General features: G+C 43.3%; 3 protein-coding genes and 1 pseudogene across 4 annotated transcripts; 1 reads left to right on the top strand and 3 right to left on the bottom strand.

Annotated features, from left to right (window-relative positions):
- Positions 1–1,699: 1,699 nt before the first annotated feature.
- LOC133510314 (5S ribosomal RNA) lies at positions 1,700–1,816 on the bottom strand (annotated as a pseudogene).
- Positions 1,817–6,464: 4,648 nt separating this feature from the next.
- LOC133510035 (alpha-2A adrenergic receptor-like) lies at positions 6,465–9,515 on the bottom strand. Of its 2 annotated transcripts, none has more exons than XM_061837700.1 (2): positions 9,386–9,515; positions 6,465–8,900 (listed from the first exon to the last, which is right to left on the bottom strand). In XM_061837700.1, exon 2 carries the CDS (start codon positions 8,497–8,499, stop codon positions 7,363–7,365), a length of 1,137 nt encoding a protein of 378 aa, XP_061693684.1. In that variant the 5' UTR covers positions 8,500–8,900; positions 9,386–9,515; the 3' UTR covers positions 6,465–7,362. The 2 variants fall into 2 exon arrangements, with proteins under 2 accessions (XP_061693684.1, XP_061693686.1); XM_061837702.1 differs by having other exon boundaries at positions 6,465–8,912; positions 9,386–9,467.
- Positions 9,516–9,614: 99 nt separating this feature from the next.
- Positions 9,615–13,419, top strand: smndc1 (survival motor neuron domain containing 1). The gene is made up of 6 exons (XM_061837704.1): positions 9,615–9,767; positions 10,148–10,267; positions 10,531–10,673; positions 11,683–11,847; positions 11,934–12,087; positions 13,196–13,419. Exons 2-6 carry the CDS (start codon positions 10,148–10,150, stop codon positions 13,331–13,333), a joined length of 720 nt encoding a protein of 239 aa, XP_061693688.1. The 5' UTR covers positions 9,615–9,767; the 3' UTR covers positions 13,334–13,419.
- A 154-nt stretch (positions 13,420–13,573) lies between these two features.
- LOC133510036 (max-interacting protein 1-like) lies at positions 13,574–27,084 on the bottom strand. The gene is made up of 6 exons (XM_061837703.1): positions 26,712–27,084; positions 25,604–25,709; positions 24,908–24,937; positions 22,559–22,673; positions 19,797–19,968; positions 13,574–18,639 (listed from the first exon to the last, which is right to left on the bottom strand). The coding sequence occupies exons 1-6, from the start codon at positions 26,938–26,940 to the stop codon at positions 18,476–18,478; spliced, it is 816 nt and encodes a 271-aa protein (XP_061693687.1). The 5' UTR covers positions 26,941–27,084; the 3' UTR covers positions 13,574–18,475.
- Positions 27,085–27,336: the final 252 nt, after the last annotated feature.

The raw sequence follows: 27,336 nt of genomic DNA, 5'->3' as shown, positions 1-27,336 counted from the left end.
GATTTATTCCTGATTGAGAACAGATCCAGCGACGAAGTCTTTGTATGCGTCCGGACTTTTCTACGCTTTCACACTCTTCCGTGTTGATCTCGACGACTTACTCACCAGATCCATGTGTAGATCCAGTTGTCCATTACAAGCGGAAGCGAATTAACAGTCCAATTTCTTATCGGCGAAAAAAAATCGACTTCGGCATTAAATACGGGTCCTCTATGCCGAGTTTATCTAATTTTTCCACGTACCTCCGTTTTTTTTCACCTTCTAAACATCTAACGATATCGGATAAAACTCTGGGCGTCGTGCTATGAGTCATATTTTCGTGTCGTCTCCAACCAACTTGAACAATGCTTTGTTTGACCGGCAATATGGCGAGGTAAACCAAAGTCACGTGATTTTATGACGTAGGTGCACGAGCTCTATATTTCCATCATACTACATACTGGACAGTACATGCAGTTCGTTGTATTTAACTTGTAAGCACAAAATAAATCTTTTAGAACAGTTTCAAACACTAATTCGGTTGCAATTTTTATTTAACATACAGGTATGTGTAATACTGCATATCTAATTGAATTGAAGTTGTTTTTTTTTTTACCCTCCTGGACTGTATTTAAATGCAGCGTAAATTTTCAGTCATGTGTTTACTTTCTATATCCATATGCTACGTCGCCAAAATACCTCATTACCGCTTTAAATCTTTGGGCCCTTTCTTATCCACTCTCTCACACACGCCTATATATTTTTACCCCTGCACAAAAAAAAAACACGTTAATTATGGATTAATAGAAACCTTCAAAGCCTTAATTTAATATTTATAAGCCATTAGGGGGTCACATCAGCCGTTATGTTGAAATTGCCTCATACTGTAATGGGCAAGGTTTTTTATTTCGTAATATTACAAAGCTGGAAGTAAGAGTCCATAAATTCGACTGGGCATATTCTACTCGCGTTAACTCGTTCTAATTGTTGTTTGTTTTTTTTTTTTTTTTGAAGTAACACTTCTCTTAAAAATGAATTGGCTTTGCCGAAAGGAATCCACGATGAATAATTCAGCAGCAAATTCGTTTTTTGCGCGCCCCAAAAAAAAAAAAAAACAATGTACTATAATTAACGGAAAGTATGAAAGAGAAAGGAACGAGGGCCCACCGGGGGATTGCTCAATTTTTGTGTGTGTACATAAACACGTGCGATATGTGGTAAATTCTACTTCAAGCGTGTGGCTTTCTTAATCCCACACGGGGGTCGTCGCTCCCTTGAGCTTTTAACGTCGGTTTGTTTTGCTGTGTTCACACACAAATCATAACAAACCAGTGGCCTTGGACAAAAAAAAAAAAAAAAAATACAGCAGTTTGCGCCCACTGGAAAAAAATAGAGGAACAATACATAATTTTGTAATTCAAACACTACACTGTATTAACCATAAATACTGGTACGTATTTGTAAGGAAAACTGTTTAAAGTCATCATTAAACCCAGCATGGGAAGAAACTCTATTTCCTCAAATAGTGACTGGTGGCGTCATACAGTCATGCACACAAATGAAGAGCTTTACTCAACTTCTTCTGCTTCTTTTCCTTTCGGCTTGTCCCGTTAGGGGTCGCCACAGCGTGTCATTTTAGATGAACGCATATTTTCTTTGGCACAGTTTTACGCCGGATGCCCTTCCTGACGCAACCCCTCTGCATCTAGCCGGGGAGAGAAGCTTACAGCACCCGGTATTCCCAGGCGGTCTCCCATCCAAGCACTAACCAGGGCCAAACCCGCTTATTCCGAGATCCGACGAGATCGGGCGTTCTCAGGACAGCGTGGCCGTAAGCTCTCTTTGTCAGGGTCGTTGAGTAAAATGGCAGAAATGAAGATGTTGAGGTTCTCGCTCGGGAGTGAGCAGCCTGGATAGGATTGGAAATTAGCTGATTCGAGGGACAGCCAAAGTTGGATGTTTCGGAGACGAGGTTCGAGAGTGCAGGCTTCGATGGTTTTGTACGTGTCCAGAGGCGAGAGAGGGAGTATATTGGTAGACGGGTGCCGAGGATGGAGCTGCCAGGCAAAAGAGCGAGAGGGAGACCAAAGAGAAGGTTGATGGATGTGGTGAGGGAGGACACGACGACAGTGAGTGTCAGAAAGAGGAAGATGCACGAGATAGGCTAAGATGGCAAAAGATGACACGCTGTGGCAACCCCTAACGGGACAAGCTGAAAGGAAAAGAAGAAGAAGAAGAAGTTGAGTCAAACTCTTCATTTGTGTACACGACTATATTATACTGTCCTGCCAAACAGTGTCCAGGTCACACATGTTTTGAGTCGCGAAATATGCTGCGTATTTTCTTCCTGACACAAGCGGGCCCCTCATTTCCCATTTTTGATCCCTTTTCAACAGGCAAAACTCAATTTTTCCCGGGGAAGAAATGCAATTCAACACAGGAACTTTGAAAAACGAGAGATTGAAGCGAGCAAACAAGCAATCCGCGGCGAAATGAAAAGCAAGACGAGCGGAATCGGAGGCAAAATGAAAAAGGCAAAATGAAGCCGGATGTTCCCTGGGCAACGTAAGTTGATTATCCCGCATCTTTATCAACCCTAGCAGGAGGAAATATCATATACCCCAGCGCTTCATCCATAATGAATGAGCCAACATTCAATCAAAACCCCCTCTATTCATCTCTGGCTATGATGTAAACTTATTAGTATGGTCTCGAGGCCTCTGTCTGACACCGCGAGGCGGCCTTAATCATCCCGCATGTCTGGGATGCAGCCCGCTCGCCGGGCTCTTTAATTGCCGCAAAGTTCAGCCGCCCTTTTGAGAGACATGACTGGGAGATTTAAAGAGACGAGAGCAACGGGCGGAATGCGGAGAGGCTCTCGACTGTGGGAATTGGTGCCGGCAGCAACTTTTTAAAGCCTCGTTTTTTTTTTTTTATCGACTTTATATGAAGCCCTTAAGCGCGCTGAATAAATCATATTGTCTCCGAATACAGCGAAAGTGGACATGTGTGAATTTATGATGCGTGCTTGGCTGCCACATAAAAAAAACGTACATATTTTATTACAAGTGGTGAAAGAAAACACTAGTTTTGCAAGTGGACGAAAAAAAAAAGATGATCAACAATAGTATTGAATTTAATTGTCACCATTTTCCCTGACATGATTGCAATTTGTTGTTAAAAAATGCAAGAGGCAACGGCGTAAATGTAACAATTATGAGATGATTATATATGAATATTATCTTCTCAGCCGTAACACCTGTCAGAAACCATAACTATAATGTGGGCCTGTGATGACAACGAGTTTGCTTACTGAGCTGAAGTCTCACACGAGTCTGAGATTTGCCGTTCAAACTTTGACGTTTTGTTCCTAAAAAGGGAGACAGGGGAGGGTCGGCGGGAAGTTGACAGTCAGATAAAGTCACACAGACGCAGTCAGGACATTTTATTCATACAAGGTAATATCACAATTGCCTTTATTTGGTATTACATATAAGTTGTATATTGGAAATAAAGTTTTTTTTTTCACCACAGTGCCATCTGCTGGATATGGTGGAAGACTACACAATTACAGCTGGATGCTTGATACTGCAATATGTGCAACACTCTCGTGTCTTTTTTTTTTTTTTTTTTTCACGTTTTAAATATTTTACATGCATATACAAATCCAAACACGGGTCGAGAGAAATCCTGGACCACGTTCTTAGACAACCCCGATGGAATGATAACATTTGTCAAACACAGCAGTATGTGCGGGCACAAAACCTTCAGGCCTCTGCTGGAGAGCAAAAGAAATGTCAGGAAAAACTTTCCAGAACAAGGGTGTCGAACTCATTTTTTGTCGCGGGCCACATTGTGGTTACACATTCCCCCCACATGTGAAACCATGAAAATCTTTCACCTCATCATATTTACAGATGAAATTTATGAGCTGGTTTTGCCATCACAGATCGAGAGTAAATGGGTTTTTGAACTATTGCTGTCGTTTGGGCACAGAATATTCCTTGCAATATTTCAATCATTCATTCTCATAATTTTCCTTCGCGGGCCACATAAGATCATGCAGTAGGCCACATTTGGCCCTCAGGCCTTGAGTTTGACACCTGTGTTGTAGAACATATGAACTTCAATTACAAATACTTTAAATAGTATCTGTGTGCTACTATAATACAAATTTAAAGGTGATTATTATGGTAATTGGGCGGCATGGTGAATCAGATGGTAAAGCGTTGGCCTCACAGTTCTGAGGACCCGGGTTCAATCCCGGCCCTGCCTGTGTGGAGTTTGCATGTTCTCCCCGTGGCTGTGTTGGTTTTCTCCGGGTACTCCAGTTCCCTCCCACGTCCCAAAAACATGCAACATTAATTGGACACTAAATTGCCCCTCGGCGTGATTGTGAGTGCGACTGTTTGTCTCTATGTGCCCTGTGACTGGCTGGTTGACCAGTTCAGGGTGCCCCCCACCTTCTCCCCGTTGACAACTGGGATAGGCTCCGGCGCTCCCCGCGACCCTTGTGAGGATAAGCGGCAAAGAAAATGGATGGATGTTTTATGGTAATTCTGAACATCCACACATCTCTCGCTACAAGAGGGTGTGCACACTTATGCAACTACATTTCAATCGTTCATTTTTACCATCCCTGTCAGATTTACATAAAGGTTCAACTGAGGTAGGCAAGCTACATCAAGTGTGGAAAAAGTTTAGAAATGATACGTCTTGGTGTCATTTTTTTACATATTACAAAGAAAATACAGCATTTCAACAGGGGTGTGTAGACTTTTTTATACCTACTGCATATTCATTATTGCTTTACTGTATGCTGTCATATTTTGTATATATGTTTCCCATGTAAAGTACGTCGCAGGCGTGAGATTCACATACCCCCGGCGACGTACAGCGCAATCCCGCAATTTTTCTCATGCCGCATTGTTCATGGGAACTCCATCAGAAAAGACATTCATACGGCGCAGATGACCGTTTGCGGTGACTAATGGCGGTCATATTTTAAGCTTCACGGATTGTGTCCAAACACGCGTACCGCAGGAATCTCAAACAACCCGAATTTCCACGCAGCGAGTCATGGGAATCGTCCCGAGCGGCGGGTTCACGGGATCGCAAATGTCTATTTGCCGAACACGCGCTGAAAAGCGCGAGATAGCGTTAAGAGCGTTAATAGCAAACATTACAACGCTGATAAGCTTGCGTGCGCCAATGAAAGTTGCGTCGTTCGCAGAAGCCGCTCAGATTTCCATTGCCTTTGTTGGCGTCTTGTTTGACTCCGGGGGAGGTTTTAATGACATCCCGATATGAAGGGCAATAATTCATGATAAGCTCCCTTCAAATGATGCGCTCGCCCACGCGAGCTCTTAGCCTGAATTTTCCTTTCATATAAGCGTCTCCCGGGCCGCGGAGAGGCTTGTTGCCCGAGTGAGCACGGCGTCGTTTGGGCTCCGATTTGATTTGCGAACCATCGGTCTCGTTGCTCATTGTGATGAGTTAGTGCACCGGTGTCAAACTCAAGGCCCGGGGGCCAGATCTGGCCCGCGACATGATTAAGTGGCCCGCAAAGCCAAACCTCGTGTTAATTTCCACGATTCTTGTAAAAAAAAAAAAAAAAAATCAGTCCCGAAATTTCAAATTGTCATCCATTGTAAATGATGAAGTTGAGATATTACAAGATATTATCCTTGATTTCCAATTCCAAAACTAGTTCATAAATTGATGATGTCAATATGACATTATTAAATATTTCTGTTCCACAGTCATAACGGCCCTCTGAGGGAAACCGGAACAACAATGTGACCCGCGATGAAAATGAGTTTGATACCCTTGCGTTTGTGAATCGTCTTCGCTTCTGATGATGGCGGCAACGAAGATGGAAAATATCGCCCTGGACAAATACAGTGGTAAAAATATGAAATTGTTTCATGATAAATGTCTCTTTGACAAAGGAGTGGAGGAACCCTTTTCCTATCAGTTGTATTTTAGTTTTTACAAAGTAATCCTGCATTTATGAGAAAATATGACGCAGTGATTGAACAAATGTTTGTAATTATTGTCAGGCAAGTACATTTTTTTCTTCAAACTGCTCCAATTACTTTTTTTTACACCAATTATGTGACCTATAACCTGTACCAATTGATTTTGTTTTTAATGTTAGAGATTAAGTAAAAAAAAAACTTTTTTAATGAGGTTGCACAAGTGTGCACACCCTTTCGTAACTGGGATCTGGCCGAGTTCAGAATTGACCAATCACGTTCAAATATGTTGAATCCTACTCAGCACACACCTGCCACCATTTAAATTGCCTTTGTTTCACCACAAATCAATTTTAGATGTTCTAGTAGGCTTTTCCTGCTTTTTTCCCCCAACCAAAAAGTTGAAGGTTTTGAACAAATACTGACTTCTATTTTAAAGTCTTCAGAATTCCGTCCACCTTGTTTGACGCCCCAGTTCCTGACAAAATATACAACTGACTAGCTGTGACCTCTCTTGACAGAACAATGTCTTATTTATTACCAAAACTTGAATGAAAAATGAAAATTTTACAGATTTTACAAATTTTACAAAATTTTACTAGGAGCTCATCTGTTAGAATTTGGCCTTTGGCACCATTGGGCCACCTTTTGAGTCCCGCGGCGGACAAACGTAAAAATGCCGTCCAGCGGAGAGATGCTTGTCTGCTTTCTGGATACTGCCGGGGTGCTCTTGAGCAAGGCACCTTCCCTAAACCAGGGGTCACGAGATGCAATATTGACTAAATGCCTCTTCTGCTCTAAATCTCTCCTTGTATGCCTGCAAGTGTGTCTTCTCATCCTCGGTGTGAGTGCGAGCAGAATCTCCCCCTTTTACGGATTTTAATGAATAATAAATCAAATAAAAGGCCGTAGGTTGAGCGCCACTGATTGAATATGCGACGTTATTCTCAGTGATTATTATTGTTCTCTGTCATGGGGGGGGGGAATATGCTTTCATAATTCAGAATCCCAACTGCGACAGAAAATGTCAAGTCGAGGAACCATATTTAAATTTAAATCAAAGCGGACACCACATGTAGATTCTCATTTATCACGGACACTGTAATATTTTCCTTTGTTGAATGTTTTTTTTTTTCTTGTTTTCTGAAAATGTTCAAAAATGACTTGGACATTTATGCTATTGGGCTAACAATATGTAATGATCCTACCTATAATGATAACCACTTTCTGAGGTTATAATATTATATCTTACTTAATAGTTTGGATTGATTCTCCTATAAAATAAGCGACAAGCATTTCACAAACAATTTAAAAACAAGTTACAGCGAACGATAAAACATTCACTAAATACTGACGAGTTGAAATTCAAACAAAAATGATAAAAGTAGCTTAGAGTTGTGGCCGCTTATAAATCTTCATGGGTTTTCCTGCAGAGGATCTTTTTGAAGGACCTCCTGAAATCATTATTAAATATGGTATATATGACCGGGTTCAGGGAGCTGTTGCAGTATCCCAACCAAAAGAACATCTTGAAGAGGGTCTCGGGCACGCAGCACGCGCACACGGCCGTCAGCGTGTACGTGAAGAAAAACGGGAGCCAGCAGAGGACGAACACTCCCACCACCACGGCCAGCACGAACGTGAAGCGTCTCTCTCGCCGCTGTCTTCCTTTCCAGCGGCTGGAGTTGGCGTCGGACTTCGGGGCGGCTTCCCCGGGCTTCTCGGGGCCCCGCTTGGCCATCCGGGCGGCCCGGCTCTTTTTCAGGGAACACAGGGTCACTTCGTGGCCGTCCGACGACGATTCGCCCGCTTCCTCCCCGTTGACCTCTCCCTCCTCGGGCTCCGAGCCGCAATTTACGCCGCAGGGGCGACCGTCTTCTCGCGACCTTTCACCCGGCAGGGCTCTCGTCCTCTGCTTGGCCACCTGGTAGATCCTCACGTAGACCAGGACCATGATGGCGCAGGGTGCGAAGAAAGAGGCGGTGCTGGAGAAGATTATGTACCACTTCTTGTCATTTATCTTACACTCGGGTCGGTGCTCCTCGCCCTCGTCCTTCTTCATCGTGATCAGCGGCGGGAAGGAGATGAGGGCGGCCAGCACCCAAACGACGACGATGGTGGATTTGATCCGGTGCGGCGTCCTTCTCAGGTTGTACTCAATGGCCCGCGTGATGGACCAGTACCGGTCCAGGCTTATGGCGCACAGGTGAACGATGGACGAAGTGCAGAAAAACACATCCAACGCCAGGTAGATTTCGCACCACACCTTGCCAAAGTACCAGTAACCCATCAGCTCATTGGCCAGGGAGAAGGGCATCACCGACGTGGCCACCAGGATGTCGGCACACGCCAGAGACAGCAGGAATAGGTTCTGGGGGGCTCTGAGGGCGCGGCTGGCGGTCACGGCGATGACCACCATGACGTTGCCGAAGACGGTCAGCAGGATGAGGACACCCACCAGGAGGGTCAGAGGCACCGAGGTCCGAGCGGTGTACGGGGTCCAGGCGGCCGCGGTCTCATCGGTCAAGTTCCGGCAGTCCATTGACAAATTTGATCAGATTTAAGTCTATTAGCTGCACTTAGCATCAGTGGAAGCGCTCTTCATTTGGTTCAAGTTCTTCCGTGTCAGTTGTAGAGGGGGGGGGGGGGAAGAGATTCTACTGCGTTCAAAAGCGGAAGCGTTCCCATCCCTCCACATCCGAGCTCTTTTTTTTTTTTTTTTTTTACAAAAATAGCCGCTTCAAATGAATCATTCATCTACTAACCTTTTTTTTTTTTTTTTTTTAAAAAAAAGAAGGCAAACAGATGGAGTTCAAGCAGATGTTTTGAAGCAGGTGTGGTAGACTGGAGAGAGGGGCTCTTTTATAAGGGGTGGATGTGACGCTACAGGCGAGGGTGGGAGGGCTCCTCCTGCTTCTGGAGGCTGCCACCAAACTCTGAAGCCTAGTAATGAAACTAGCAGTCATTTTGATATATTGGATTAATATTTATAATGTCACCGGAAAGAGACTAATGAGCTTCAATACTGCTTAAGAAAAAAAACTGCCTTTACAAAGATAACGCAGCTCTATGAGTCAAGGATTCATTTAAAAGTCATTCTTCATTTTCACCACAGTGGATTTGGGAAATTTAGCCCGATGTCCATCCCCATGGGCCAAAAAAAAAAAAAAAAAAAGACATTTAGGGGGACTGAAAATTTCATTGTTATGCACTTAACCACACACTTGTTCCAATATCCATTTTATAATTAGAATTCGCTCAAAACTCCCCATTTGGATATTTCAAAGACTTCATTTCTGATACAGGTCTTATTTTAAAATATCACGCAGCTCTGTGAAGGTCATTAAAAGAAAGCAAAGCTTATGGTTGTGTGTTTTCACGTTAAGCACGTCACAAAAATAAATCATAATTGTCACATTGAGGCCTACCTTCTGCTACAATTTTGTCTTGTTCGGGGGTTTCTATCGTGAAATATTTGGGGAATTTCCGTACTTATTGTCCTACTTGTTCATGGTGCTTGAAGGATTTGGTATTATGACCAAGCAGCCTCATATTTATCGTACATTTTTAAAACTGAATCGACAACAGGTGTTTTGGACGAATTAATTATATCTATCATGGCCGCTGGAGACGTCCTCGAGTTTACTCGAGATCTGCCGTGTTATCGCGAGATATTCCGCAGAAGGGCTTCAAAGTACGACGTCCATTGTTGTTGTCCCCCATCGCTCTTGTATTTTTATTTTTGCCGAATTCGTAGACCTGTGAGGTGAATGCTTACCTAATTTATTTCACAGGTGAAGTCATACAGAGGTAAGCTTGACTTGATCTAAGTTGTATTTAGAATTCTGAGCGTTATTTTGCCACTTTTTCTATTTTTTTCCCCCCTTCCTCCCGGGCAGCTAACTCGTTAGCATTAGCATCCGGTGCGATGGCGAAACGACGGCTAACGAAGGCCGAAGCTAACAGATCACAAGCTTTTGACGGAAACCTTTGTCGTATGGTGACGTCTTAGCGAGAATTTGATGTTAGCTGGAGCTCCTGGCGTAGCCTCTGTGTTCACGCGAACTGTAACCGCCACGTCGATTCGCTCGCAAATGTCACATTTTCCGTCCGCCCCGGAGCGTGTGCGAACGCGCCTAGCTGGCGACACACAGCGAGTCTAATGTTGTGTGCTCGATGCCGTTCAACAGATGTCAGAGGACTTGGTGAAACAGCTCGGCAGCTACAAAGCTCAGCTACAGCAGGTTGAGGTTGCCTTGTCCACCGACCAAGAAAATGAGGATCTTCTCAAGCTACAGAAAGATCTGCAGGTCTGTATATTGACACGATCACAATGATTCATCTGACGAAATAACGAACCCTCGCTGTAGGGAGAAAGACACAGCACCAAAACATGTTTATAATGTCCTGTAATAATACTAGCAACGCTAAGTTTATTGTTTATAATTTATTATTTTCACAGTCACTTGACCCGTGTTAGGGTTTTATTGTGTTCATTGTACTACTTAGTCTTCATAACCTGGATTTAGGGGATAACATTTGACCGTAAACTTGTTTCTAATTTCTCCTGCAGGAAGTCATCGACTTGACCAAGGACCTTTTGGCCTCGCAGCCCGCGGAAGCTACGCCCAGTGCCAATGGCTCCGCCCCGGCGCCCATCAGGCACATCTGGAAAGTGGGAGACAAGTGTCTGTCCGTGTGGAGTCAGGACGGACAGTGAGTGTCGCCGGTATTGCCGCAAACGAGCCTCCGCAAACGTTGCTCTTACGTGGGCTCAGTACATTTGGGGTCATCTCAGTCAATTCGAGTACGGTGGAAAAGTTTGTTTCCGTTGGGCAATTCCAAAAGTGAAACGCAAAAAACACAGCGAAATATTTTGCAATTTGTATTTATTTGTTTTTGAATTGCGATTGTGGTACGCCTGAAGATAACATTAGATCCAGAAATGTGATTATTCCATATTTTTTTTTTTTATGTAGATCAGGGGTGTCAAACTCATTTTTGTCACTGGCCACATTGTACTTGCGGTTTCCCTCAAAAGTGGCTGTGAAACGATAAAAATCTTTAACCGCCTCATCGCATTTACACATGAAATTTATGAACTAGTTTTTGGAATCACAAATCATGGGTTTTTCCAACTATTGTTGTTTGGTAACCCAAAAATGCTTGTAATATCATTTATGATATGGCAATTTGAAAATTTGGTACAGATTTGAACAAAATTATCGCGGAAGTTGATGCACATTATTTGCCTCTGCGGACCACATAAAATCACATGACGGGCCAGATCTGCTCCCCGGGCCTTGAGTTTGACACCTGTGATGTAGATAGTAGGTGGAAGTGTCATTCTAAAAGTTTGACTAATTTATTTAGTTTATGTAATATATTGTTCCTTTCCAAAAAGTTTTCCTTTTTGAATTGTACTACTGAAAAATAACTTACATTTTCCACCATGTACTAATTTGTTGAGATGAACCTGTATATACGATCCCGAGTGGGCGTTACAGGTAATATTTGGGGTTAAAAAAAAAAAACACAAACCGCAAACTCCTCAAGTCTACTTGTAGTCGACGCATTTGAGTAACTAAGCAGCCGGTCCGCGTGGAATTCCGGTCGTCGTGGTCCGAAAAACCGCATTTCACGTCTCAATGAATCGGTCGGGACTTGTGATTGTGGTCCATCTGTGAACCGTACTCACCTGCTTACAGACGTGGCTCTTTTGCAGGGTGTATGAGGCCGAGATCGAGGAGATAGACCACGAGAACAGCACGGCCGCCGTCACCTTCACGGGCTACGGCAACGCCGAAATCATCCCGCTGCAGAACCTCAAAGCCGTGGAGGACCGCAGGCGGCTCGAGGACGACCTCGGCTTGTCCAGGAACAAATCCCGGTACGGCCCAAAGGTGCTTTGCGTACGGTGTTCGATGTCCGGCTGCGCAGGGACTTGACCTCTTTCTTTCTTCTTCGCGAGCCTAGAAAGGAGCAGATAGCCGAGCAGCGAGAATACAAAAAGAAGAAAGCCCAGAAGAAGGTGCTGAGGATGAAGGAACTGGAGCAGGAGCGAGAGGACCAAAAGTCCAAGTGGCAACAGTTCAACAACAAAGCCTACTCGAAAAACAAGAAAGGACAGGTAACGGTCGTCTAACCTCTCTCGATGGACGGAAGGAAGGAAATGAGTCAGAAATGAAACAGCGCCGATTTGCACTCTTAATTAAATTTGCTTTTTTCATGTTATAGTGACGAGGCATTTCTAAACAGGATGAACAAATGCATCATATTACCGTAATTTCCGGCCTACAAGCCGCGACTTTTTTCACACGCTTTCAACCTTGCGGTGATGCAGCTAACTCATGCATTTTTTTGTAATGGCCGCAAAGTGGCACTCGAGCGGAGAACATAAGAATGAGACCTGTGCAATATATGTGCCGAGGAAGTGACTTTTACCGGCCCTGTTAGCATGTTGCTGCTGTGTTACTGCAGTGTCTCGGTGATATTTACCGGTAAGTTTTATTTTCACCAACCCTGTTAGCGCTAGCGTGGTGCTAGTGTTAGCACTAGCGTTAGTGCGGCGTAAGGGTTAGCTCTAGGATTAGCACTGCGCTAGCGTTAAACTCTTGTGTACCGTCTTTCTTTGTAAATAGCTCGTGTTTCAATCTGGGCACTTGCGGCTTTTACACGGCTGTGGCGTATGCGTGTACCAAAAGGTATTTCCTTTCCAAAATGTACTCGGTGAGGCTTGTAACCAGGTGCGCTCCGTAGGCCGGGATTTACGGTAAATAATGGAGTATATTGTTTTGTCACATAAAAAATGATTAAATATAGACTAAAAATTATGATGGGTATTCAAATTTGAGGCTTGGCCCTTGATTTGCTTTTCCAGACAATTGGGGCATGACATTTATTTTGCAAATTTTGAGTGCTGCAAATGTATTGTATATTAATTTGTTTATATTTTTTTTTATAAATGTTCCTCACATCAATGCATTTTTAACAAAAAAAATAATTCCTGTCAGTAAAATAATAAACGGTGTCTATTTGTTTATGTAATTGGGTCACGGCATGTATTACAGTAGAGGCTAATATTTGGGGAAAAATGTAGTTCTCATGTTGCTCAATAAGGTAACCAAAATATTACAAACTATGACGCCACCCCATTGTAAACTCGAACCACAAAAAACACATGTACTGTAAAATGTCTTGTGCATCTCTCCTAACTCTTATCGTTTGTTTTTCCGTAGGTGAAGAGAAGCATATTTGCGTCTCCGGAAAGCGTCAACGGCAAAGTGGGGGTGGGCACGTGCGGCATCGCAGACAAGCCCATGACGCAGTACAACGACACATCCAAATACAACGTCAGGCATTTAATGCCGCAGTAACCCCCAACCCGGCTGCGTATCCTGTAAATACATTGCCCCCCTCCCCCCTCACCCGGCCGTATACTGGAATAAAACAGTGTTGTCCATTTTTGTGTGTATACACGATTGAAGAAGAAAAAAAAAAAGTTGTCACTTGCACACCACTGAATCGATAAACGATGTAGTTTTCATAATCTCGTGCAGGTCGAATAAAGGCTGTCCAAATTAGACGGGAAGCCACCCTGCTTTGTAATCTGGTCACCTGTCTCGCACCGACACCCAAGTTAGCAGCGTGTGCCCTAATTCCGCACACAGGCCAAATGCCCATCGCGCCGTGGATCGAGTTCAACACTTAGGAGAATTGGCGAGGCTGCATTATTTTTTATGATTTTTTTTTTTTTATTATTATTATTTCTGAGAGTGAGAACGTTCGTAACGGCCGACGGCCCAAATTAGCTTTTTTTTCCGCTTCCGAATTCTGTATTTATAAAAGTTAAATAAACATCAGTTTGAGTTTTACAAACGACTGCCTGCTCGTCATTGGGAAAGCGACCGGCCGAGTTGGAACCTCGAGTCGGTGAGCCTTGTTATTGGTATTGAAAGATGTCAACAGTAAACACGAACATACTGACGATTAATATTAGTTTTGTCTCATGACATCTGCCATCTGCTTTATTTTTGTTGTAATAACCAGTGGTTAACTTTTTACATGACAATTAAGAATGCACAACTGTACTTGGAATAATACTCAAGAGTGCAAACCAGAATTTACTTTCGTGCTCAAGGTATGGAAGTACGTAAATATTAAAATTCACCGTCTAAATTCAGTGTTAAGAAGGCAGGGTTACTTCAGGTCAGAACCCAACACCAGGCCAATCCAGTTACGCTTACTTAGTCATGTGACAGCAAAAGAAACTGAAATGCATCTATTGAATAGGTGATCACTTTGAAATAACTTGATTTTACAACATAAAATTTTCAGTGGCATTTTTAATTCCAATCCTGGTGGCACACATTTGCTTCCATATCAAGGCCACGTTTGAGTTTTAAATTGAGCAGATGGGGCAACTTAATTGTAGATGAAGTTAAAAAAAAAAAAAGACTGAAATAGTTTAAATCAATTGATTTATGATCATTTACAAATATTTAATGACAATCTATTGTGTATGTATCGACATTTTACTACTTTTTACCCTGGTAGCATAATCACAAGTCATTTTAATCAGTATCATTTATGAAAAAGTGAACAAGTTCAGCAAAGTCAAGTTTCCTTCATTTAACTTTTGTGGGTTACCATGACAAAGAATCTACGTCCATAAAGAAAAAAAATGCAGTCATTAGCATGCATATTGCTGTTTCATTTTTCATCTGAGAAAGATATTGTTGCTAATGTAATGTTATATAACTACAAATCATGTTTAATTTGTGCCACTATCAATGTCAAAATACCAATGTGCTTGCTTTTCTTATTATTATTTTTAATATCTGTAGGTAGTACTTCACACAGGTTGTTGCATGACACATTAATATGCAAGTTTGACTTGGGCAATTATGCCATGCTAACCATATATTTTTTTTAATTTAAATAAGGCAATGAAATGATTTGACAGATGAATACACAATCAAATTGATTTTATGTGACTAAATTTAAAGGAGGCGGAACAGTGGATCAGTTGGAAAAGCGTTGGCCTCACAGTTCGGAGGACCCGGGTTCAATCCCGGCCCCGCCTGTGTGGAGTTTGGATGTTCTCCCTGTGCCTGCGTGGCTTTTCTCCGGGCACTCCGGTTTCCTCCCACACCCCAAAAATTAATTGGACACTCTAAATTGCCCCTCGGTGTGATTGTGAGTGCGGCTGTTTGTCCCGATGTGCCCTGCGATTGGCTGGTGACCAGTTCAGGGTGGACCCCACCCCATGCCCGTTAACAGCACTCCCCGCGACCCTCGTGAGGATGAGCGGGAAAGAAAATGGATGGATCGATTTAGAGGAGGAAACTGGTAAATCAATGCTACTGGATTCTCCTTAAGGACTTGAGTTAAATACACGGATTGGTTGACATCTTGGTGGAAGAGGTTTATTATGATTCCAGGGAGCGTCGTCAGGAACCGTAACAAAGTATCAGCAGGGCACCAGCAGCATGTTTTGAGCAAAAAATGAAATAAAATCACAATAAATCCCTAATCAAGCATTTAAAACAAAAACTTCGGGGCTGTGCTTTTTTTTTTTTTTTCTCTCTCCATTCTTTCGGACATAAAGTCCCAAACACAATTATTACTATTATTTTTTTCAATAGTGCATTTTGATACATTTCCCAAACACATTGGGTAGGTGGGGTGAGCGGGGACTTGTGCAAGAGTCATACACCCACGTTAAGACACAATTTGGTGCTGATGGATTCACTAGCGGGGGGATAAAAATGGATAGAAATGCTCATTATTGTGGTAGCTGAAGGTTTGGAACAGTGCAACACCGGATATCAAAACAGTCAAAAGGTTTTCAATGTGAAGTTCCGGGAAAAAAAAAGAAGAAAAAAGAATTCAAGTGTTTTGTACGGAAGCGTATTGCTGCCACACCCCCCAAAAAAACTCACCATCATGTTCTAACGTGATATGTTTCACGTTATAATGTGGTTAATTACACGTTATAATGTGAATCATTTCATGTACGTTATAACGTACTAATTTATCACATTATAACATATCGCAGTAAAACCTAATAAGTTCTACGTTATAACCTGAAAAGTTGGAGTTAACTTATTGCGACCCTGTGGTCAATCACATCCTTTTAAGCTGGCGTGGAGCAAGAACATGTAGTAGAACCGGAGGTAATTGTCTTTTGGGGAGAGGGGTGAAATATGTTTATTATTTTCTGTTATAACGTGAAGCATATCATGTTATAACATGAAAGTTTCACACTATATCATGAAATGAACTACGTTATAACATGAAATGATTCACATTATGATGTGTAACTAACCACATTATGTGAAAAATATCATGTTATAACATGAAACATCCACATTATAAAGTGAAACTTTCCACATTATAACATGAAATGATTCACATTATGTGTAACATTAAAATGTGAAAAATATCAGGTTATAACGCGAAAACGTTCATGTTATAATGTGTAACTCACCACTTTATAATGTGAAAAACATCGTGCGATAACATAAAACATCCACAGTATAACAAGAAACTTTTCATGTTATAACATGAAATGATTAACATTATGTGTAACTCACCACTTTATAATGTGAAAAATATGTTATAATATGAAACATCCACATTATAATATGAAACTTTTTATGTTATAACAAATGATTCACCTTATGTGTAACGAACCACATTATAATGTGAAAAATATCCCGTTATAACATGAAACATCCATATTATAGCGTGAAACATATCACGTTAAAACATGATAGCGACTTTTTTTTTTTTTGGTGTGGCTGCAATACGCGTCCGTAGTTTTGTTCATGCTACAGACATTTTTTTTTTCAAAGCCTTGTCTATCCAAAGCACGTTACAACATTCAACACTCATGCACTGTAGCTTTTGATATCTTTACATATTTTTTTTTTTTCAAAACTGAAATCACTAGTCTTGCAAGTTTGGACACTTATTATTAGCTTATGGACGGACAAAAGCAATGTTAAAAAAATAAATAGATGCGTTATTGCTTTTTCGTTTCGCCTTGTGCTTGGAGAAGTACTGGATAGCTTATTACTTTCTAAACGGGGAATAAAATACAACAGGTTCTGACGCTAAATGCAAAAAAAAAAAAAAAAAAAGTGGAGGGGGGTCAAGTTTTTTCTTTTTTTTTTTTACATTTTCAAAGCTGCAGCACAATTAAATATAGCAAAGAAAATAAATACTATGCAAAATAAATTAGAACAACTATCAAGTGTAGAGATTTGATGCCTGCGGCTCCGACGACGAAAAAGCAGATTTTGTGTCGAAAAACACGTTTTTGGAATGCAAACGTCGCAACCCGTCCACAAAGAAAAAAAGGGCATTTTTTTTGTTGGTTTGTTTGGTTTTTTTTGTTTGTTTACAAGGCAAATAGAACAAACAAACATCAAGCTGGTATTTGTGGCCATCTTTTTTTTTTTTTTTTTGCTGGTTTGTAAGAGGATCGATTTGATTCGTCGAAGAGGTCGACTTACCCGCCCTTCGTGCTTTTCTTTGATTGTGGCTGATCACGGGACAACAACATTCAGGTTTAGGTTGGAGTCGAGCTTAAGGCTGGTTCTTAAGTGGATGTGGGGAGGAGTGGGGGTGGGGGGTGGGGGGGGGGATGGTCGAGGAGCTGTAGGCTGGTGATTTGTTAAAAGTCGGGTGGGGAACCTTTTCCCCCCGATCGAGGGGCCATTTTGAGTTCTTGGTTTATTCACGCTTGGCAAAAAAAAACAGGCGTGAACTTGAGCGGTATTGCGGTAAATTACCGTGTACTTCAGGAGAGTATGTAAATTCATGTCATTTCTAAAACTGTAAATAGCGTGTCTGAAAGGCGCAGGCAGAACGTGAGGCAGCAGAGAGGAACTTTCCAGTTCGGTTAATGATTTGGAAATGCCAAAAACAACCACAATATAAAAACTGATCAAAGGGCTGACTTTTGCCATGCATCTGGATCATTTCCGACGTTTTCGACGCAACGTGACGCAGGATGGGCGCATGAATCTAACGGTTACGCACTCGGATCAAGTCCAATAAAACAAAGCATGGATTTTAACAGGGTTGCCGGCTTTCCCCAAATTGTCGGCGCAAACGACTTCTGTCACTGATTTCCACTCATACTTCCAATTGCATCACTTCGAACTTTCCAGTGCTCTTCCAGATGGTAAAAAAACCATCATTATGTTTTGCATTATTTGTGTATTGCTGTCACGACCACAGTCATCTTAGATTGGATTCGGCAACCCTAATGATGAAAAATGGGATAGAAAATCGATTGGGGTGGGGGGGGGGGGGGGGTTATTCTAACTGTTCCGCTCACTTTTGATTTATTTTACATTTTTTCTTCCCAAATTGGAATGGCGGGCCGGATTGTATGCTGCCCTGCGTGCCGTAGGTTCCCCACCCTTGGTTAAAGCCATAAGATAGTGGTGTTGGGAGGAAGGGGGGGTTGGGTCGGAGTCCGGGGGATCACAGTGCGGAGGGCCTCAAGCCGAGAAGGCCACTTTGAGGCTGCCGGTGGAGTAGCCCTCGTCGCTGGCCGAGCTCTGCCGGCTGCTCTGGTCGTCGAGGTCGCTGGCGCCGCCGCTACTCACGCTGTCGATGTCGCCGAGGGAGAAGTCGGTGCACTCCACGTCCACTTCGATCTCCTCTGCAAGCGCACGCAAAATGGCAAATCAACTCTCGTGTTTGTGGCTTCGGCGCACCGCAAATGTGGACGGGGCAACGCAACCCTCTGCGGGGTTAACTCCCTGCCTGGGTGAGTATTACAAAATTCTAAACCGCTGTTTTATGCACACTGAATTTAAATAAAGGAAAAATGCTACCGCCATAATTTCCGGCCTATAAACCGCGACTTTTTCACACCCTTTCGACCCTGCGGCTTATGCGGTGATGCGGCTAATTTGTGCATTTTTTTCCTAACGGCCGCAAGGGGACACTCGAGTGGAGAACGTAAGAGTGAGACCGGTGGAATATATGTGCCTTGAAGTGACTTTTACCGCAATGTTTTTTTTTAGCTGACCCTGTTGGCACTGCACTAGCATTAGTGCTGTGCTAGCGTGTTGTTGCTCTGTCTCATGATTTTTACCATTATGTTTTTTTTAACTGGTCCTGTTAGCGCCGTGCTAGCGTTAGCGCTGTGCTAGCATGTGGCTGCTGTGTTACAGCCGTGTTTCATGATTTTTATCGGTATGGTTTTTCTTTGCTGCACTAGCGTGTTGATGCTCTGTTACTGCCGTGTTTCAGTGATTTAGGTATGTTTTTTTTTTTTTAACCAGCCCTTTTAGTGCTGCGCTAGCGTTAGCGCTGTGCTAGCGTGTTGCTGCTGTGTTATTGTCGCGTCGCAGTGATTTAGGCATGTTTTGGTTTTTTTTTTCCAAACCAGCCCTGTTAGTGCTGTGCTACTGTGTTGATACTGTTTTACCCTGGTATGTTATCTTTTTGACCAGCCCTGTTCGTGCTCCCATGTTGTTGCTATGTTAAGCTAAGCTAAGGTATTAAAACTTTGAAAACTCTGCATACAGTCTTCATAAATATCTCGCGTTTCAATGTGGGCACTTGCGGCTTTTACACAGGTGCGGCTTATGTATGTACCAAATGGTATTTCCTTTATAAATCTACTGGGTGAGGCTCATAATTAGGTGCGCTCTGTAGGCCGGAAATTACGGTACCTCAATCATGATTGGAATTAAAAATTTTAACGCAAAGGTATAACAAATTAAAAATAAAATTGAACTGCACACAACAAATGTATTTCTAGAACTGAACTCAACAAATGTATTTCAAGTCACGTAAACGCAGCCTGACCTCGGTCCGATTCGGAGCGCTCAGAGTCCGTGGGCGAGGCCAGGCTGTCCGTGCGGACGCGGTCCCTCTCGCCGAGCGTCTGCAGCTGGGCCAGCTGCCTCTGCAGGTACCGCTGCTCCCGCTCCAGGGTATCCAGCTGGTGCTGACTCCTCCGGTCCATCTCCTCCAGTTTCTTGAAGGGAAAAATATGTCACTATTTAAAGGGGAATTACGGTTGTTTGGATTAACAATAGGTCATGTCATATGTGCTGTATCTTGAAAATGTCACGTTAATCCTCTCTCATTTAATGCCATTTTTAGAAATTTTTTAGCGACAATTACGAATTTTCAGGGGAGTCGCCATTTTGGGGCTGTCACACGACCTACGTACGCATTACGTGCCGCACAAAGGCTCGATTACATGGGAGACCGTTTATGCCCAGCGCCGATTTCTCGTATTTATCCTCATCTGATGAAGAAATAGCAGTTCTTCGGACGGAATGACGCAGAGTCTGGTGAGCAAGCTCCGGTGGCGGGCCGCGAGCTAGCTCCAGAGGCCTTCGTTTGTCCGAAGAACCATCCGAAAATTCTACATTATTTACAGCGACAGGTTGAAATCCATATAGAAGTATTCGTCAGTCTTCCCGATCAACCGAAACTGCTATTTCTTCATCAGATGAGGATAAATCCGAGAAACCGGCGCTGGCCATGATTGTGTCCCATCGTAACCGAGCCTTTGCTAGCGCGCCTATTCGCTCACATCCGTGCACGTAGGTCATGTGACTCGCCAAAATGGCGGCCCCCGTGAAAATTCATAATTGCCGATAAAAATCCCCTCAAAACACCATTAAATGAGACAGTATTAACATCACATTTTCAAGATACAGTACATATAACATGACGTATTGGATACATCGTAAATCCAAACCACCGGAATTTTCCTTTAAGCTATTTTTTGGAGCTCGAATAGCAAAGGGTGTGTTTGCATCGACATGTTCTAGTTTCCAACCGTACACCTAAAAGCCACATCAGAGCAGAACCATATTTTCAGGACTTCAATCAACTGTTGACATAAGGCCCCCAATACTGTACACGCATTATCCACTAAGCGAAGACCCCGTAAATGTCATCCCCATAAAAGCAGTCAATCCGCGTGATATGTTACGCAACCGTCATTATTGTGCAAACAAAAGCGTCCAATCTCCACGAGAAAAAAAAAAAACAAAACAAAACAAAACAGGAAGCATCCACTAAAACATTCTGAGTGGCTGCCGATGATGCACTCACTGGCGAAAAAAAAAAAAAAAAAAAACCCAGACAGCGTACAGTGGGAAGGTCATGGGAAACTCTTTTGTGAGCGGCCATTTTAGAGCTGTGGAAGCAATCTACAAATTTCTCAAATGGCCACATTTGGAACATTCCTTGCAAGTGGACTTTGGATAAAGATGTTTTTTTTTTTTTTTTTTTAATTATCGTGTCACAGACATCAGTGGTGGGCAGAGTATTTGGTACCATGCACCTTCGCAAGGGAGTCTGGCGGCTTACAGTGCCGTGAAAAAGTATTGGCCGCCTTTGCAAATGTTTGCGATCAATCAAAATGAGCAAAAAAAGAAGAAGTAAAACAGACAAATATAACCAAACTGAATTTAAAATGGCAATTTCATTTATTAAGAAAAAAAAAAAAGATTCAAAATGACTTCCGTGAAAAAGTAATTGTGCCCTTCTAATAACTATTTGGGCCACCGTCAGCAGCAGAAATCAAGCAGCCTTGACATTTTCATCCAATTATTGATATACAATTTAACAATACTCACTGGCATGGATTTTTTTAAAATCCTGTCTAAATATCCATCCATCCATTTTCTTTGCCACTTATCCTCACAAGGGTCGCGGGGATTTCGGGAGCCTATCCCAGCCGTCAACGGGCAGGAGGAGGGGTACACCCTGAGCTGCATGCCAGCCAATCGCAGGGAACATTGAGACAAACAACAGCACTCACAATCACACCTAGGGGCAATTTATCCATCCATCCATTTTCTTTGCTGCTTATCCTCACAAGGGCCGCAGGGAGTGCTGGAGCCTATTCCAGCTGTCAACGGGCAGGAGGCGGGGCACACCCTGAGCTGGTTGCCAGCCAATCGCAGGGAACATTGAGACAAACAACCGCACTCACAATCACACCTAGGGGCAATTTATCCATCCATCCAGTTTCTTTGCTGCTTATCCTCACAAGGCTCGCGGGGAGTGCTGGAGCCTATCCCAGCTGTCAATGGGTAGGAGGCGGGGTACACGCTAAACTGGTCGCCAGCCAATCACAGAGCACATGGAGACAAAAAGACGCACTCACAGTCACACCTAGGGGCAATTTAGAGTGTCCAATTAATGTTGCATGTTTTTGGGATGTGGGAGGAAACCCACGCAGGCACGGGGAGAACATGCAAACTCCACACAGGCTGGGCCAGGATCGAACCCGGGTCCTCAGAAATGTGAGGCCAACGCTTTCCCAGCTGAGCCACAGTGCCCCCTGTCTTAATATGTATTTCATAAAGTTCCAGAGTGTATTGCTTGTGTTTCCTGCGTAGTATTCATGTGTGAAATAAAAGCCTTTATGCATTTGCTTTGGCACTATTCAACCAACTTCACGGCAAAAAATAAATTTGTTGAAAATTAATTAAAATGTAAAATATAAAATTAAAAATAAAATAAATACATTTGAATTAAATCAGACGTGCTGGCGTACCTCAGATTGCGCCTCGATATTTATCGCAATTCATCTCTTGTACCTTGATGTGCACTTTGGCCTTGTTGAGGAGTCCCAGCGTGGTGTGCCGACTGCAGTCTGGTCCCAGAGGGATGAGCGACTTCAATCTTTCCAAGCACAGGCGGAGATGTGCTCGTCTTTTTGGGGAGGGGAGGTGGGCGCAAACACAAACAGGAAGTCAGATATCCTTTTGCGGATCAAGCTAAATAAGGCAACCAAAGCATAAGAGCAGGACACAATAATAAACAAAAGTGTTGCATTAATATCCCTGACGGCGTCCGCCAGGCAGCGGCAGAATGTTCCCTCTTTTTGTTTTCTGTCCAGTCGGATTTCACGCCGTGCCAAGCTAACGTGCTATATTTGCAGCGGCGCTGTGTCTCTGACCAATCACATTTCGAGTCCACCCTCACAATCAGGCATGTTTTTTTTTTTTTTTTAATCATCTGACTGGTTGGTCGGAGGCGGCACGGGAGGCTCAGCTGGTAAAGCGTTGGCCTCACAGTTCTGAGGACCCGGGTTCGATCCCGGCCCCGCCTGTGTGGAGTTTGCATGTTCTCGCCGTGCCTGCGCGGGTTTTCTCACGGGCACCCCGGTTTCCTCTCACACCCCAAAAACATGCAACATTAATTCGACACCCTAAATTGCCCCAAGGTGTGATTGTGAGTGCGTCTGTTCGTCTCCATGTGCCCTGCGATTGGCTGGCGACCGGTTCAGGGTGTACCCCGCGCTCCTGCGCGTTGACAGCTGGGATGGGCTCCAGAAATCCCCGCGACCCTCGTGAGGATAAGCGGCAAAGAAAATGGATGGATTCTGAATTCGTCTCTTGAGCAAAATAATGCTGCTCGAAGGCATTGTCATAGTCTGCATGTTGCTCAACTTCCCGTTAGCGACGTCATGGAGGTATTTAGAGGACAATCTAGTTGAGACTGAATCAAGGATAGGCTCCAGCACTGCCCGTGACCCTTGTGAGGATAAGCGCCAAAAGAAAATGGATGGGTGGTTGGTCGGAGCAACACCGGTCAAGTTGTAACATTAATGAATCCATTGATGCATTTGATAATGAGTTTTATCATCCATCCATCAATCCATCCATTTTCTTGGCCGCTTATCCTCACAACGGTGGAGCCTATCCCAGCTGTCAACGGGCAGGAGGCGGGGTACACCCTGAACTGGTCGCCAGCCAGTCGCAGGGCACAAATAGCGGGGATAGGCTCCAGCACTCCTTATTACCGTTGTGAGGATAAGCGGCCAAGAAAATGGATGCATCAATGGATTCATTAATGTTACTGCTTGACCGGTGTTGCTCCGACCAACCACTCATCCATTTTCTTTTGGCGCTTATCCTCACAAGGGTCACGGGCAGTGCTGGAGCCTATCCTTGATTCAGTCTCAACTAGATTGTCCTCTAAATACCTCCATGACGTCGCTAACGGGAAGTTGAGCTACATCCAGACTACGACAATCCCTTCGAGCAGCATTAATTTGCTCAAGAGACGAATTCAGAATCCATCCATTTTCTTTGCCGCTTATCCTCGCAAGGGTCGCGGGGGTTTCTGGAGCCTATCCCAGCTGTCGACGGGCAGGAGGCGGGGTACACCCTGAACCGGTTGTCAGACAATTGCAGGGCACATGGAGACAAATAGCGGCACTCACAATCGCACCTAGGGGCAATTTTGAGTGTCCAATTAATGTTACATGTTTTTGGGATGTAGGAGGAAACCCACACAGGCACGGGGAGAAATTGCAAATTCCACACAGGTGGGTCTGGAATTGAACCCAGGACCACAGAACGCTTTACCAGCTGAGCCACCGTGCGCCCAGAAAGCAGTAATGTATTATAATATTATATAGGTCAAGCTACCCCCCCCCCCCACCTCATCTTACACTTGCTTTGTTGAGCAAACATTAACAGGCCATTTAATTTCGGACACAAACGCGTCCTGACATTTGTCGTCTGCTCACAGCTACGGCGGCCTCATCCCGCGGCGAGAGGGGACGAGGAAGGGGAGGGGAGCCCGCCGCTCATCAGCAGGGAGTCCGGTTGTCTGGGAACCGATGCTTCACGTTTGCCGACCGGGGAAATGTCCGCGACTCCTCCAGGTACCGCGTCGCTCCAACACTTCGCTAAAGGCGACGCTCCGTCAAAGGTGAATTTTTACGAGTCACGGGATGCCGTGTCCTCGTGTGCGATATCATTATTGTAACCGAGATTACATTGAACATGAGTTTTCTGTATAATTCACGTCAGTTGCTTGTGCATTATTTTTCAAAATTTAAAATATAGAAATTATGGTTTTGGTTTTTTTTGCCCACCCTGACAGGAAAAACAAATTAATACATACATAGAAATCACTCATTTTTCATGACTCACCTATTTTTTTCCAGTTCATTGTGGGCTGACCTGCAAAAAAAATTTAGAAATATCTGACTCAAATAGTTAATATTATATAATAGATAACAGTAAATTATTTTATTTTTAAAAGATTCATGTTGAAAACAATGAAAGTATTATAAAAATAGAATTTCAATAAATAATAAAATAAAAAGATGCTATCATAAATATTAAACTAAGTTAAATGTAAAATATAGATCCCATTTTACAATACTCATAAAATATTCAGCTCTATCTTTTCATGATTAACCATCTTGCCATGTTGCTGGTGAAATTCATCATTTTTTTAGTTTTTAAAATTTTGAAACTTTTTTGTGCACATTTTTAAGTGTGTCACAGCTGTGCAATATTCACACTAATTATTTAATTATCTCGGCAAAGGAGTAGTCATCACTAAACGCAGATTTAGACAATGAAATATTGGAATTTTGTTTGCATAGAAAAATTACATATTTGATTTCACCTCATTAATAAAAAAAATTAAAAATCAGAGCAAAAACAAAAATGTTTTCATATTTTTGTCCAGCATTGTTAGACAACGTAAGAAAGCATTGTTATAATACAAAACACAATAGGAGAATTGAAAACAAAGCAAAGTACTTTACCTTATACCTTCCTGTCACGAAAATTGACTTGTTAATAATTGGAATATTGTATAGTGTTTATTGAACCCACCTATTGTGAGTATTGTCCAGTTTCCTGTTCTTGTTGAATTTACGATGTTTCTGTGGATGCGCCGCCTCATTGGCATGGTACGTCGAAGCATAACCATGCTCACATTCTGTGTAATTAAAAAAATATTAATCATAACAACTGTACAGTTCGTAATTTAAACGTTCATGTGATATACAGTTCAGGTAACTCGAGCTGACACATATTCCTTCGTAGTTATCTAAATGCATTAGCATGTGTCGTGACCTCAATATTCAACAAGTTTAGAACGTACAAGGTAACCAAATGGTCTATAGTCACATGAATATCTAATATACAGCAAGTAATTTTTCCAAAAATGTCATCTTTTCATCCGCCATTTGTTACTTTTATCTGCCGCTGAGTATAAAAGCCTACAAATCCCGTCATCTATTTCTTCCGGTAAAAGGGCAACGTCACGGTTGAACTCGCGTGTGATTGGCCCGGCGACGGTGGTGAAGAAGAGTGCGAGACCAATCAGGAGACCGCAATATGTTCCATGTGGGAACCATGTGAACGCGAACGCATCCAAGCCCCCCCAAAAAAGCCTCGACCCTCAAAGTGACAACCGGCGTCCATAATTGATAATAAGTACTTAATAATCGTTCATTTCGGCATTAGGTTAGGTTTGTGTGCTTGTATGTGTGTGTGGAGGGTTTTTTTTTTCTTTCAAATAAACGGAGCGACATATTTAATTCATTAGAAGTGGCGATCGGTGTCGTATTTCACACGGATTAAAAGAAACAAAATGATGTTTTTCAACGCTCGTCGACGCGTGACGTTTAAAATAAATTGCACTTGGTGGGTTTTAGCTCTTGTGGCCCACGTTTTAAAATAGCTGTAGATCGCAACACCACTTGAACCCTACAAAAAAATTAATTAATTAACGCAGAAAATTGGATCGCGAGCTATGCATTTTTCAGAATTTAGCAGTATTTCCGCGTGGATCGACGTACACCGTGCAGTATAAGGTATTTAATGTCCCCGTGGCCTTCGTGTTGTGTTGTCGTGCACGTCGCCTCTATTGTTGTCTGCCGACCGAGGCGCATTCACGGCACGCACGCGCTGCCCGTCCGGCCCTCGTCGCACTTACTTCCGCTGCTCTTATCCACGCTGTCGATGTAGTGCGCGGCGTCCAGCAACACTTGGACGTTCTTCATGAACGTGTCCATGGCGGAAAGCTCGCCGTGGGACGCGTCGCCGAGCGAGCGGCCGAACGCGTCTCCCGAATCCCGCGGGTCCATGAACGCACCGCGCTCCAAAACTAGCTGCCGGGTTTTCAGCTCGTCGTTCTGTCGTTGTTGTCCCACGTACTTGAGCATTTTTGTGGGTTTTGTGTGCGTGTAGTGGTGACGGGGAGGGGTGGGGGCGAATGTGCAAGCGGCCCCCGAGCTCGTCGTCCGTGTGAGCTCTGAGCGGATGACCGAGGCTGGATGGAATTGCAGTCCTTAGTCTCAGCCACTTGCCCTACTTGGTGGATAATCCCTCCCACTGAACGCGTGCACGCCGCATCCATTGTCAACTGGGCCACAGAACACATCCTCATCATGATCAATGCCGTGGAAGGGGGAGGGGGGCATTTATAACAAAGCATCGTTTACATTTCGGTTTTTTTTTTAATTCTAAACCACAAATATTGTGCGTGGGAAACTGTGGGACAATTTATTTCACCTCCTTGATATGTAGTTTTGGCTACGTGTACCTGTACAACTCAACTG

Source organism: Syngnathoides biaculeatus, chromosome 12 (assembly GCF_019802595.1).
Source record: "Syngnathoides biaculeatus isolate LvHL_M chromosome 12, ASM1980259v1, whole genome shotgun sequence".
Lineage (NCBI taxonomy): Eukaryota > Metazoa > Chordata > Actinopteri > Syngnathiformes > Syngnathidae > Syngnathoides > Syngnathoides biaculeatus.
The sequence above is the reverse complement of the archived record's forward strand: the minus strand, read 5'-3'. Positions and strand labels throughout refer to the sequence as shown.